Below are 14300 nucleotides of genomic sequence, written 5' to 3'. Positions count from 1 at the left end.
ATCTTTTGGACTGTAGAATTCTCCAGCTTCTGAGAGCAGGCTAGATTTTACCTCTCTGGTACAAAAAATAATCTTTATCACCATCTCAAAAAGAATGTTTTTAGTATTTTCTCAGTCCTTGGTAGTAATTTAATCAGTGGCAATTTTTGTCCTTTTAGCATTGTGCTGAAGAAGAGAGTGTGTTTTAATTAGGTTCTGATTGACAATTTAAAGTATTATATGGGTGTTGCAGTTGTTTTAGATTGTGTATGTTTCTCTGTTTGTATTCACAAAATATATGTCATATGCACGCTAATAAAATTGACTGATTGAGTGAAGTATTACCCCTATTTTACAGAAAGATAAATTGAGGGACAGATTAAGAGCCTGATTTTGGCCTAAACTCAGCATTTTCAATGGGACTACTCACAGGCTCAAAGTGTGGCACGTGCTTAAGTATCTTAATGAATAGGGGTCTTTAAGAGTTTCCAAGCACTGTATGTAGTTCATTTACTACAACTAGCATTGTAGCTGCTCAGCACATCTGAAAATCAAGCCTTAACTGACTTGCCCAAGGTCATGCTGGAAGTCTGGCAGTCCAGAACAAAATTTCAAATCTCCTGATTCCTAGTCCTGTGCTTTAATCATAACACCATCTTTCTTTCCTAATAGAACTGACAGAGGGCACACGAACCAGAAGGCACCACCAATGAAGTGCAAGTGGGGTGCTACCATTCATGTTACATGGCTTCACCATACCTGGAGGGGAACAAATTTCTCCCAAAATTTAGTATTTAAGTGTTTAGCTCCCTTACAATTTAACAGAACACAATAACCAGATGGCCAGCTTTATCAGGCTGTTTGTTACCTACTCTCTCTCTTCCTATTTTAAAACTATTGCTTTTACAATTACCATCCACAAGCCTATTTAAGAGCATTGCTGAGAAATGAAGGTCTTAGTAAAATGCCTCTGATTTTTATCCTGAAATATAATACAGTGCTGCTCCAGACATAGACACAGTAGTGGTGGGCTATAAATCCAATGAATAAGGGTAGGTATAATCATCTGGATGGAAGTTATATTTTGTTCCTTATTGCACAATTTCTATATCCACCTATATCATGTGATAAAACTTTTTTAAATTTCAAAATATATTAAATAGTTTAAACACACTTTGTCAGAACAACTTTGTTTAAAAAATGAACAGAACTACTCACCTTTTTTGAGGAACTAGATATAGTCTGTAAATCATCTGCCTGGGCAGAAACACTTTCAGTCACAAATGCTATATGTTCTGCATCAAGTATTTTATCAGAATAAATAAAAGGAGATATGAGAAGTAGAGTCCATTTGTTTAAATCATCAAGGGACTAGAAGAAACAGGAAACAAAGAAGCATTAATATATTTTGGAAATTGCTTTGAAGTATCTTTATAATCATTAATTAGCAAGTATTTAGCTTTTAAGATTTCACCAATTACAGTAATTTTCCAGTAACTTGCCTATTTAAACAGTTAACCCATTACTTATATGGGTTCTTTTCGTATCAACACAGCTTTAAAGCCAACCTATTATTTTCTTGCTACATAGGAAGGTAGTGACAAAAAGCAAGCAGGGCAGGTAATGACACCAAGAGGTCAAGGTTTGCTAGATCATGGGAAAATTGGGAAGCTTCTTTTTTGATTTATGCAGGTGTTGTTGCAGAGGCAGAATCCCAGCTTTATTCAAATATATGGATATAATCATTTAGGCATATAATATAATGATTTAATTACAATGAACTGTTTAGGTTGAAGGCTGCAACGCAAAGTAGGATTAGATGGGACACACTGCATCATATGCTGTGGTTAGTGTTCACACTGAAAGCGGTCTGTTCATTCCTCAGCAACCCTGGCAGAGGCCGGAAACACGTAATTACATTTGCTGGGCATTGAACAAACGTGGGTGTTTTTGGAGTATCTGAAAATGTTAACATGCTTGCAAAATGTGCTATAAGTCACATTAGCAATGTGCGTGCTGTCAGTGGTTGGGGAAGACCCTAGTATGGTGACAGATTGCAGAAGGTGGTAAATCATGTCCCTCCCACAGGCCCCCAGGTACAGAAACAGGGTCTGGGATTCAAGGTGCAGAGAGGGGGGAGCAAGCTGAAAGGGGGGGGGGCTCGCCAAAAGCCCCATCTCTGGTTAAGCTTGGGGTTTTATGAGTTCGCCTTTGGAATTAACCTAACAAGACAGACAGGACATATTTATTGGGAAGGGTTTACTTCAGGGTTCAGAATCCCCTATACAGGGGAAAGAAATAATGTCATGTCCAAAAATCTGAAATCCTTAGCGGGGTTAGGTCATGTCGTAAAGAAAAAGATTGCACAAGAACTGAAGGCTAGCAGAACAGCAGGGCCATTCAATCATTTACCTATAAAGAACTTGTGGGTGTCTCCCCTGGGCTTGGTCCCTAAGAAAGCCCCGGATGAGTATCACTTGATAGCCTGCCATACCCACAGGGCAGCTTAGTTAATGATGCAATAGAACTGAACGGACGCTGCTAGCACTCCGGAACCTTGATATCTGATGCCATTCAGTATAGTGCAGAGATTGGTGGCATCATGAACATTTAAGAACCACGAGAGAAGTTTTAACAATTTTGTGCAATTTCAGAAGAGGGTGGGCCTGTCCATGATGTGGCTGATTCCAGAAGACCAGGTGTTTCAATATACAGGGCCATTGGCAACACAGAGACTGCCATCATCAGCCATCTCCAGTTGCTTATTGGTTCTTACAGTTGTCAGTAGGCCTCATGGTCACCCTGATCCTTGCAGTGGGTTTTTAGTTTGGAGGTGTATAATGGGTCAATCACAAAGCATAGCCCTTACAGGTGATGCACATCGTCCCATCACCGTTAATATGCTTAGGGATTTGGTGCAAATTCTTGAGCACGTCTTTGTGGACAAGAGGTGGCCTTGTTCAGGGCTGCATTCCTTAAAGCATATTTGGGGTTTTTAGGATCAGCGAACTAGTGGCTGGGCTACAGATGGATACTTCAGGAAGGGCTCTGGAGTTGACGGATTGAGCCTCGAGGCTGTCAAAGACAGACCAGGGAGGTTGGGGTAAATACATTATGCTTCAAGAAGGCAGCACAGTCAGGATCTGCCCTGTGACGACATTTACGAAATAAGACCAGTTAAGGAAGGGCCCCTCTTTATTCATGGAGACACAAGTCTACTAAGCACATATCAGTTTGTTACAATTTTCAGACAGGGGCTGATGAGGTTGGGGCTTCCAGTCCTCTATGAATTTGGTTCTCACTCGTTCTGGATCAGGGCAGCAACACAGCTGGGTCTGGGGCAGTTCAAGCAATTGGGCACTGGCTCTCTAATGGACATGAGACCGCAGGTTGGGAATCAGGTGTAATTTTCTCACGTTTCCTCTCAGACACCCACAGACAGGCTAAGTAAATGGTGGTGTGGATCTGCGGGCACAGTATTGTCTACTGGGCACATAGGCAGATTTCCGGGTTGCTTGGAGGTTCACAGATGAGCCTCAGTGACAAAGCAATCCCAAGCTGGCTGGTAGGATGGGCACGCTATGGGACCAGCTGATGCCCGTTTTATACTCTGTGGTGGCCCACAAGCAGGCACTGGATGTGACTGTGGTTCATCTTGGGGACAACAAATTTGGGAATGTGCAAAGGGGTAGACTTGATGCTCAAAGCCAAGAGGGACTTGGGGAAGATGGCTAGAACTTTTCCCTGGAGTCTGAATTATTTGGTCTGACATGTTGCAACACAGTATGGTGGGGATCCTTGAAGCCCCTCAGGTCAACAAGGGTAGGACGTATTTTAACAAGGAGGTGGCTACGTTCATATGTAGTCAAGGGTAGTTGGCAGTTCCTCATCCAGACAGAGTCAAACCTTCCCCTCTTCTTGGTGCTCTTAGCCATCATGAGGGGTTGGTAGGGTCCCATCATCAGGATGACTGGAACCAGAATGGAACAGAAAGAAGTCTAGGGAAATCATCACGGAATTACCAGCACTGTACAATTTTGTCTGCCAGGTACTCCCAGATATTTTAAGAATAAAGTTGCAGCCTAATTAAAACCACATCCAGCCTCCCTGTCCTTCTTCTAGCATAGCCGGACAATCTGGCTTGCTCTTTTTATATCAACACATCTTTAAAAATCGCCAAACATTTTCCTGATGTGTCAATACTACGCTGTATCCTCTCTCCTTTCTACATCACATGATTTCAGGTGCAAAAAATATTTAAAAATCCTACAACTTATTGAGAGCATGTTTATAAATATTGTAACTACATCCAGCAGCAGCAGCAAGCAATGTAGAAAAATGATTTGAAACATCAGAACACTTAAGCAAACCATCTAATATTTGTTATTATTCTACCAAAAACTGTGTTTAAAATTTCTTTGTGGTTGAAATAACTTTATTTTTCAGTTGTATTTACAGAATATATAATTAATATTACAAAACTACACAGACCTTTTTTTGGCACTAAACCATACTGGGAGCAAATCAGGTCAAACAAGGTGCTGTGAATCTTCATTAATGTCACATAATAGAGTAAGTGTGAACTTCCCTGACACAGGCCTTAAGGGTGTACAATCAATCTGTATGCAAATGAAAATATTTCAACATTTTTAATTAACTTGTCTAATGAAGAATTAACTGATGGGACTAGTAATGGGTTATATCACCAAAGCCTGCCTGCTTTACTAAAGCGAGTTGCAGAGTCAATATAACTACTCTTTAAAGTCAACAAGGATTGGCTTATAAAGCTTTTCATTATCTTAAGCACTTGGTTTGATAAAGGTCAGAAGTAATCTTGAGAAGCTGCCATTTACGACCTTATGATATCTTGTATTAAGGAAGCTACTGATCACAGTTCAGAGCCCAGTAGACAATCAACCCCATCACAGAAAGCCTCAGAGGAGTCAAAGGTAGGAGGATTGAACTACCCTCACCATAAGGTTCAGGACTATGTAGAGAACTCCATATTGCTGCTGCCTATGATGTAACTATTGGAGAGAGGATAGTGACCAATAGGTCACATCATCAGCACTTAAAAATCATGTAGAAAAAAACCCAAGTGATTAGATTGCAAAGAGCTTTCTCTTTAAGAGTGTTAAGTAATATTTGAATCCATTCTAAAGAGTACATTTAGAAATATTCATTTGAAAATTTGAGGGCTATAACACTACAATCAGGTTTGAGGGCCCACCGTATAGACATGGGTAGAAATAGTCCCATGTCCTGAAGAATTGACAAGCTAATTAAAAGTCATAACTCTTTTGGAACTCAACTCAAAAATGGCAAGTAACTTTTAAAAACATTTTTTATAAGAAAAATACTTCTCTGGAAGGCTGAGACCAAATTTCTGAACCTCTTAAAATTATAAATGCAAAAACGAGAAGCTTATAACACAGCCATCTTTAATATTTAAGTACGGAAGAGCATCTGTGTTTCCAAAAACCAAACCAAAGAGGGGACAAAAATGACATTGTTTAAGAGAAGCTTAATGTATGGTGCAAGTAAATCCAGAATAATCTTGTGAATCAACAGACATAACTCCCACCACCTCTAGTCAAGTGGAGAATACGCTTTCTTGGAACCTGAACCACCTATATAAAACTTTCCTGAGATTCTGTTGCCATGGTTTTTGAAAGAGAAAAACTCAAGTATTAAGGCATCTGTTCACAACTAAGGGAGCAGAGAAACAAGGACTGTTTTATGGACCAACTCAATCAATATTTGGCAGCCTTTTCATGGCTTACTGAAAACATTTCCTCTTGACCCATGTAATTTGAGGAAAGCTTTTCTGCTTCTTGAGAAAAGTACTTCATGCTGGAAAGGCATAACAAGTGGAGTCCCACAGGGATCGGTTCTGTTCAATATCCTCATTGATTTAGATCAGGGATCAGCAACCTTTGGCCAGCGGCCCGCCAGGGTAACCCCCTGGCGGGTTGGGACACTTTGTTTACCTGCCACGTCTACAGGTTCGGCCGATCGCAGCTCCCACTGGCGGCGGTCCGCTGCTCCAGGCCAATGGGGGTTGCGGGAAGCCGCGGCTAGCACATCCCTCGGCCCACGCCATTTCCCGCAGTCCCCATTGGCCTGCGGCGGCGAACCGCAACCAGTGGGAGCCATGATCAGCCAAACCTGCAGACGCAGCAGGTAAACAAACCGGCCCACCAGGGGGCTTCCCCTGGTGGGCCACATGCCAAAGGTTGCTGATCCCTGATTTAGATAATGGTATAGAGACAATGGCATATTATTGCCTAGGGTGGCAAATTGCAGGGGCAGCAAATTTATAATACCAGCACTTTTGTAATCATGGCATTTTTGCACAAGCCCACTGGCCATCGGATGCCTGTATCATTGTTTGTTCATAATTGTAACTGCCCACCAAACTGAAGCATCAGTGACGCCGCGATTCTACCAATCAGAGCGCGTACTGAAACCACCAATGATGGCACGACGCCATTTAGTGAACATACTTGCGACTATCCTAAACATTAATAATATGACCCGAAGGAAGAAATTAATTACTTCTCAGTTAAAAAAAATGCTATACAAAAGAAAGGGAAAAAGAAATGACAGCAAAAATGCGCAAAATAGATTCCTTTGTTGTATCCGTTAGTGCCGTTCACAAGTTCATGTGGCGGCGGCAATTATTTCAGGGCATAGGTGCGGCAAAATCATTAACCCACCACTGCATAGAGAGCACACTTATAAAGTTCGCAGACGATACCAAGCTGGGAAGGGTTGCAAGTGCTTCGGAAAATAGGATTAAAATTCAAAATGATCTGGACAAACTGGAGAAATGGTCTGAAGTAAATAGGATGAAATTCAGTAAGCAGAAATGCGAAGTACTCCACTTAGGAAGGAACAATCAGTTGCACAGATACAAAATGGGAACTGATTGCCTAGGACAGAGTACTGTGGAAAGGGATCTGGGGGTCATAGTGGATTACAAGCTAAATATGCGTCAACAGTGTAACGCTGTTGCAAAAAAAGCAAATACCATTCGGGGATGTATTAGCAGCAGTACTGTAAGCAAGACACAAGAAGTAATTCTTCCACTCTACTCCACGCTGATTAGGCCTCAACTGGAGTATTGTGTCCAGTTCTGGGCACCACATTTCAGGAAAGATATGGATAAATTGGAGAGAGTCCAGAGAAGAGCAACAAAAATGATTAAAGGTCTAGAAAACATTACCTATGAGGGAAGACTGAAAAAACTGGGTTTGTTTAGTCCGGAGAAAAGACTGAGACATGATAACAGTTTTCAAGTATGTACAAGGTTTTTACAAGGAGGGGGGAGAAAAACTGTTCTTCTTAACCTCTGAGGATAGGAAAAGAAGCAATGGGCTTAAATTGCAGAAAGGAAAGTTTAGGTAGGACATTAGGAAAAACTTCCTAACTGTCAGAGCGGTTAAGCACTGGAATAAATTGCCTAGGGAGGTGGTGGAATCTCCATCATTGGGGATTTTTAAGAGCAGGTTGGACAAACACCTGTCAGAGATAGTCTAGATAATACTTAGTCCTGCTTTGAGTGCAGGGGACTGGACTAGATGACCTCTCAAGGTCCCTTCCAGTTCTAGGATTCTACCTAATCAATAGTATGCTTCATAAACACTTCAGTTACATTCCTTTTTAAATGGTTGGCGACAACTACAGTCACAGTACCTGCAGTGATCATCCACGTACAGAGAACCATTTGAATGCTACCAAAAAGGAGAGATTAAGAAACATTCCTTTCCACACACATATATATAATATTCAGTATCATAAACAGGATATATAACCACTACACAAACTATTTTAAACATTTTTATATATCTATATCAAAGCAGACACAACCATCATTAATGGCTAAAGGGACACTTCACATTTTAAATCATTTTAATATGCAATACAGAAATAGGTTTACAAAAAATAATTTTAGAAACCCAATTTTAAAACCAAATATGCTGTTTGCAATTCTTAGCTTGAACAGTGAATGTCAAAAATTTACTTTCAGTATTATTTATAATTAAGTTTTAGTGCTGTACTATTTGCATTTCAAATAAAAACGCTTTGTCTTCACTTTCAACACCCTTCCTGACCTATCCTTCCCTCAACCTATCATTCATAGATTATGAACCTCCCTATCTTCTCATTTACTATTGTTGTCAATTCCCACCTCTCTGATCAGCCCATGAACAGCCTCCAATGTCCGCCTGTTAAATTTTCTAACAAGCACCTTCACACTTTCTCCCATGTTCCCCTAACACTATGGAAAAGCTGCCCATAAATATCCGCAAAGCTACATCATTATCCTCCTTTAAACCCTCTATTTCTGCGATGCCTACAAAAAACTTAATAATTAGGCTGCTGGTGTGGTGAGGCTGACCAATAGCATCAAATTATTTGCCTGTACTTTCCTGTCATCTCTTGTCTTATACTTAGATTATAAACTCTGTGTGGCAGGGATACTCTTTTTATTCTGTGTTTGTGAAGCACCTACCTCAATGGGGTCTGGTCCTTTACCAGGACTCTTAGGCCCTAAGACAAAACAAATAACAAAAATCTTGCAAGAAATAGAAATGTTTTTAAATAAGCCTTTTGAATGTCAGTAAAAAGTTATCAAAAACATTTCTATTAGCTTTTAAATTTATAAAAACTTGTTTTGACATAATTTAAACATGGGCCCAAATTTAAGTCATAAAGACAAACCCATAAAAGCAAAGAACATCAAAGACAGACATAAACCTTAGCTACTGTGAGGTAAGGTAACTGAGGCAACCTCCCATTGTGCTTGGTATATTACATTTCCTTAATTAAGGTTTTTCCTTATTTTGTTGCTTTGGGTGTTAAATATTTTTCTTTGGATTAGTTTTTGTTGTATAAATTCTCTGAATTTTTAAAAGTGATTTCTTACCTAACATTTTGTACAGTAATTTTATCTAATTGTAACATCAGGACATATTTAAGCATGCAATTATAAAATTTAACACAACCATTCCACCAGCCTAACCTAGCCTACTAGATGAATTTTTCTACTTATAGTGCATGGACAGATTCTGCAAAATCTAACTTTCATTTAAAAACAAAAAATATTCAAGCCCTTATGCTGCAAAGAAAACCCTCCAAAAGTGAACTGAGCTAAAACCAAGGCACTACCATCATTTGAATCTGCAAACTAAGGCCACGTCTACACTTACGAGCTTACAGTGACACAGCTGTACCAATACGGCTGTGGCGCTATAAGGCTATGTCTACTCTGTGCATCTTACGCCTCCCGCCAACAGAGCACTGTCCACCCCAGCCCTCTTCATCAGTAAAACTTTTTTCACACCCTTGACTGACAAAAGTTTTACCAATGAAAGTGCAGTGTAGATACAGCTTAAGAGCGCCAATGTAGCCACGTTATGCCGACAGCAGAGAATCTCCTACCAACATAGTACTGTGCACACAAGCTCTTATGCTGGCAAAATTTATGTTGCTCAGGGGAGTTTTTTTTCACACCTCTGTGCAACAAAAATTTTGCCAATGTAAGTGCTCGTATAGACTATGGCTCAGAAATGTGAACTCTCCCTTCTCCCATTTATGTCAATGGGAGGTGAACCCTTAAGCCCACTGAGGGAATTTAAATACGGGTATCAACTCTTCCATTGCTGATCGTTTTAGGAAATGGATCACGAGTGAAGCTATTGCAGGAAATAAACTGCAGAAGCAAAAACATAGAGGATGCAAAACAGAGAAAGTAGACAGAGTGAGAAAAAGGCAGAAATAATGCTGGTCCTAAAGGCGGGCATATTTTCCCCACTGAGTGATGCTGAAAGTGACAATAAGGCACTGAACAAATTAATGCTTAAAAGTTTAGTTACTATGTAAAAGCTATATTCTACTCCTCAGTTTTTGTGAAATTTTCCCATTGTTATGAGCTGGAGCAGCACTTTGGATTGAGTAGCATGTAGTCCTAAATTTACAGGATGACCAACCACAGACCTCAACTCAAAGTAGAAATCCAGACCTCTCCACCGAATGAATGAGACACACCTAACTTCAAGTCTTAAACCTCTTAACACTTAGCAAGCACAAGTATAGACACTTTTAAACTAAGAAGGCACTACCTGCCTAAGTAACTGCTCCCTTCATATCCTTCACCCACTTGTCTGTAGCTTCTTCGATTATGGCCCACCTATACCAGGAGCCTCGATCTGACATCGTTCACCATGCCTCCACCCTCTCCTTCTTACAATATACTTCTGTTAGGCCTATAGGTCCCAAGTACCTACCTGAAAGGGAAGAAGCACAAAAAACATCAGAAAACCCCTCTCAACATTCAAAACAAAGCAAAACAAAAAAGAGTAGCATTAACAACATAGACATAGCCCCTTAAATGGCTTTAACTTATATTCCTGTCCCATCTATCTTCTCTGTAATGTATTAAACTAAGGTCCTTACTGCATGGATCTTGCCTTCCTACCTGTCTGTAAAGTGCCTAGCACACTTTTAGCACTGTATAAGTAAGGCTAGGATTTTGTCACAGATATTCTTCGTAAAGTCACAGACAGTCACGGGCAAAAAAGAAAAATTCATGGAAGCCGTGACCTGTCCATGACCTTTAATAAAAACATCCCTGACACAATGGGGATGTACATGTCCCCACACTGCCTGAAGTGGGGCAGCTGCGCAGTGGCTAGGAGCCGCCTGCAGCAGCTAGGGGCTGCGGGATACCCCTGCCACCTGCAGCTCCAAGGGCCCACGCTGCCTGTAGGGGCCAGGAGCTATGGAATGCCCCCGCCTCCTGTGTCAGCTGGGAGCTGCGGGGTACCCCCACCACCAGCAGCTCCAGGGGCCCGCGAAGGCCAGGAACTCGGAGGTTCCCCCATGGCCACAGCAGCTGGGAGGTGCCCCTGCGGGGGTGGGGAGCTATAGGATATCCCTGCCGTCCACAACTGCAGGGGCCTGTGAAAGCTGGGAGCTCAGGGGTTCCCCTGCTGCCCCCGATGGCCAGGAGCTCGGGGACTGCCCCACTACCAGCAGCTCCAGGGGCCCCCACCACCCGTGGCGGCCAGGAGTTCACGGGGGTCCCCCAGCACTCAAGGCGGCTGGGAGCTCCCTGCCCCCCACCGGCAGTGGGGGGATCCTGCAGCTCCCTGCTCCCACAGGCTGAAGTCACGGAGGTCACTGGAAGTCACAGATTCCGTGACCTCCCTGTCTAAATCGTAGCCTTGTGTATAAATAATTAAACAACATAACTTGGAAAAACTGAATTGTTGCATTTTACAATCAAAATTTCAGGCGAACTACTCCTATTGTAAACTCACCATCAACATTTAGTAGTTAATGTATTAAAAATGTGTCGGAAACGAACTGATCTCAGTCCAATTCCCAATGAACGAGTGTCCGTGTCACATTTAATCACTAAAAGCCATTGTTTGGCTTCACAGCTTGCAGACTCTGCAAACAATTACATTTTGAAATGACATGGAAACAACTGCCATCAGAGATAGCCACCACAAGATCGAAATTTGGGCAGTTCAGGAAAATTTGTTTTGTTTGTTTGTTGTGGTTATAGAGGTCTTCAACCCTTATGGATATTAAGCCAGCATCTTTCAAGGATAGTTAATTTAATTTAGAAATATAAAAAAGATTTCAAAAATGTCATTTAAACCATAAAGATTTCTTCTTAATATGACTAACACAAAACTACCTAAATTTGTCACAGGAAGCTTTCCCTTCAATACACCTACATTTCCCTGAAATATTAGAAAACAAGAATCAAATAAAGGAAAAATGTATTGTGTTCAACGTTTTGGAATGGGGGATGCACTGAGGATGCCAGGTATACTTCTTCCACATCACCAGAGTTCGGGGAAAGAAATAGGATATTTATAAATAAAATTTAGCACTCATATACGGTGCTGAAGAAACATTAACTGAGTCGCACAAAACCTAGTCCAGGGGTCTCAAACTCAAATGACCACGAGGGCCACATGAAGACTAGTACATTGGCCTGAGGGCTGTATCACTGATCCCCGCTCCCACTCCACCCCTTCCATGAGGCCCTGCCCCTGCCTCACCTCTTCCCAGCGCCCATTCCAACCCCTTCCCCGAAATCCCCACCCCAACTCCGCCTCCTCAGGGTGCAGGAGGGGTGCAGCAGGTGGCTCAGGGCAGGGGGTTGGGGTGCAGGAGGAGTGCGGGGTGCGGCAGGGGGCTCAGAGCAGGGGGTTGGGGTGCAGCAGGGGGTTGAGGGGGCGGGCTCCAGCATGCACCAGGGGCAGGGCAGGTTCCCCGCCTGCCCGCCCTGCCCCCGCACCACTCCGGGAAGTGGCTGGAACCTGGCAGGGTGACACAGGGGTCCGTGTGTTGCCCTGGCCGCGCCTCCAGGCACCGCTCCCCGCGGCTCCCATTGGCTGGGAACGGGGAACCATGGCCGATGGGAGCTTCGGGGCGGTGCCTGGAGGCATGGCCAGGGCAACACAGAAACCCCTGTGCTCCCCCTCCCCCAGGTCCTGGCTACTTCCCAGAGCAGCGCGGGCAGGCGGGGAGCCTACCCTTGCCCCCAGCGTGTGCCGGGCCAGGCTGGAGCTGCTCTAGGTAAATGCTGGGGGGAGTGGGGAGCTAGCGGACCACAGAAAATAACCCCACAGGCCACGTGTTTGAGACCCCTGACCTAGCCCAATATGGGCTAGTTAAGTATTCTTTCAGTTTTACAGCTAGAGGGATGCCGGAGCTTGACCAAATTCAAATTAAGAATCAGCGTTAAAGCCAGGAACAGACTTCAGGAGTTCCTGGCTCTCAGACTCATGCTCAAAATATGGAGTTGGGGAGCTGAACCACAGTTCAGAGAAAGCTTCCTCACACTAAAGGCAAGTTGTAGCAAGGTGCCTCACAACACTGAGAAGTATCAAACTTTGCACTTGTCATCTTTACTGAATTTCATCTTATTGATTCAGACCAATACCCCAATTTTTCAGGATTACAGCACAACCTCCTTTATCCAATCTAATTGGGACCGAGGCCAGATTGGATCATCATAAATTGAGGTAATCTGGAGAATGGGAAAGTGCGAGGCTGCAGCACCATCTAGCGGCCACAGAAGTGATCATCCGCTTCTGGACTGGTGCATGCTGGTTGTTCGTTTAATACAGAGAGGCGGATAATGGACAGTCGGATAAATGGGGTTCTACTGTACCTGAATTTTAACCCTGTGCTCTGAAGTGCTTGCAACAACCCCTTCCCCCAAGATTAGTATCCTCTGCAGTTTTGTAAGCATATTCTCCATTACATTATGAACTTTAATGAAAACATTGACTAATACCAGACCCAGGACAAATCCCTGAATGAACCCACTACATATAGCCTTCCAGCGCGACAGCAAACTATTGGTAACTACTTTGAATACAGTTTTGCAATCTGTTGTCCATCCTCTCTGTGGTAATTTCATTTAGGTCACATTTCCCTAATTTGCTTATGAGAATGTGATCTGGACTTTATCGAAAGCACATCTACACTAGGGTTTTAACACACTAGCACACAAGACAAGTTATGTTTTAACATATGTTAATTAGTTGAAGTAACCCTTAATCTTGTGTCTGTGGTTTACCTTGACCAGTTAATAGTTTGCCTTGTCTGAACTAATATGTTAATACATTCAATGCACACAGATTAAAAACCACATCTTTTCCCCTAGCATAGATATGGCCTAACATGGGCTAAACTGGTCTGGTTAAAACCCAGGGTCCCCACTAGGCTTTAACTCAACCACAGTAGTAGGTGTTCATGTGTAACTATACACTAGACCGTAGTCACTAATGTGTTCTATTTACATCTTGATGAGAGACTGCAAGGTCTTTGAAATAGAGATAGTCTTTAGCCTTTGTTTATACAGCACCAAACTTATTGATGACTCTTAGAATTATATTGTTGTATGCAGCTTAGTTGTAGCCATGTCGGTCCCAGAATATTAGAAAGAAAAGGTGGGTGAAGTAATATCTTTTACTGACAAAGATCTGTTGGAGACAGAGACCTGAAGAAGAGCTCTGAGTGGCTTGAAGGCTCGTCTGTCTAACCAACAGAAGTTGGTTTGATAACAGATATTACCTCACCCACCTTTGTCTCTGTTAGAATTACAGCAGCTGCAGCTATGAGACTGATGCTCAATCCTGGATATTTACGGCCCTATGTCCTATTTCTGAGAAGCCCTGGAGCAGGGATATTATCTTTGGATTCAGATGACTAGAAAGTTAACCCAGAGCTTCCCTTCATTCTATTGTCGGCTTGAGGTTAACTCCAGTTTTGGCCCTAACCTTACT

The 14300-nt window shown here is 42.5% G+C and overlaps 1 protein-coding gene across 2 annotated transcripts in view; it reads right to left on the bottom strand.

Annotated features, from left to right (window-relative positions):
• The window catches only part of HLCS (holocarboxylase synthetase), a 216857-nt gene that overhangs the window by 197372 nt on the left and 5185 nt on the right, over positions 1 to 14300 (bottom strand). For both annotated transcript variants that reach the window (XM_075132835.1, XM_048867137.2), the window contains exon 2: positions 1198 to 1350. Coding sequence is in view for 1 of the 2 variants with exons in the window: in XM_048867137.2 (XP_048723094.2) it covers positions 1198 to 1350 (153 nt within the window). In the remaining variant the exon portion in view is untranslated. The remainder of the gene's footprint in view (positions 1 to 1197; positions 1351 to 14300) is intronic.

The sequence above is a fragment of the Caretta caretta genome, chromosome 1, assembly GCF_965140235.1.
Source record: "Caretta caretta isolate rCarCar2 chromosome 1, rCarCar1.hap1, whole genome shotgun sequence".
Taxonomy (NCBI): Eukaryota; Metazoa; Chordata; order Testudines; family Cheloniidae; genus Caretta; species Caretta caretta.
Note: the sequence above shows the minus strand (reverse complement) of the source record. Positions and strands in the feature narration are given on the sequence as shown.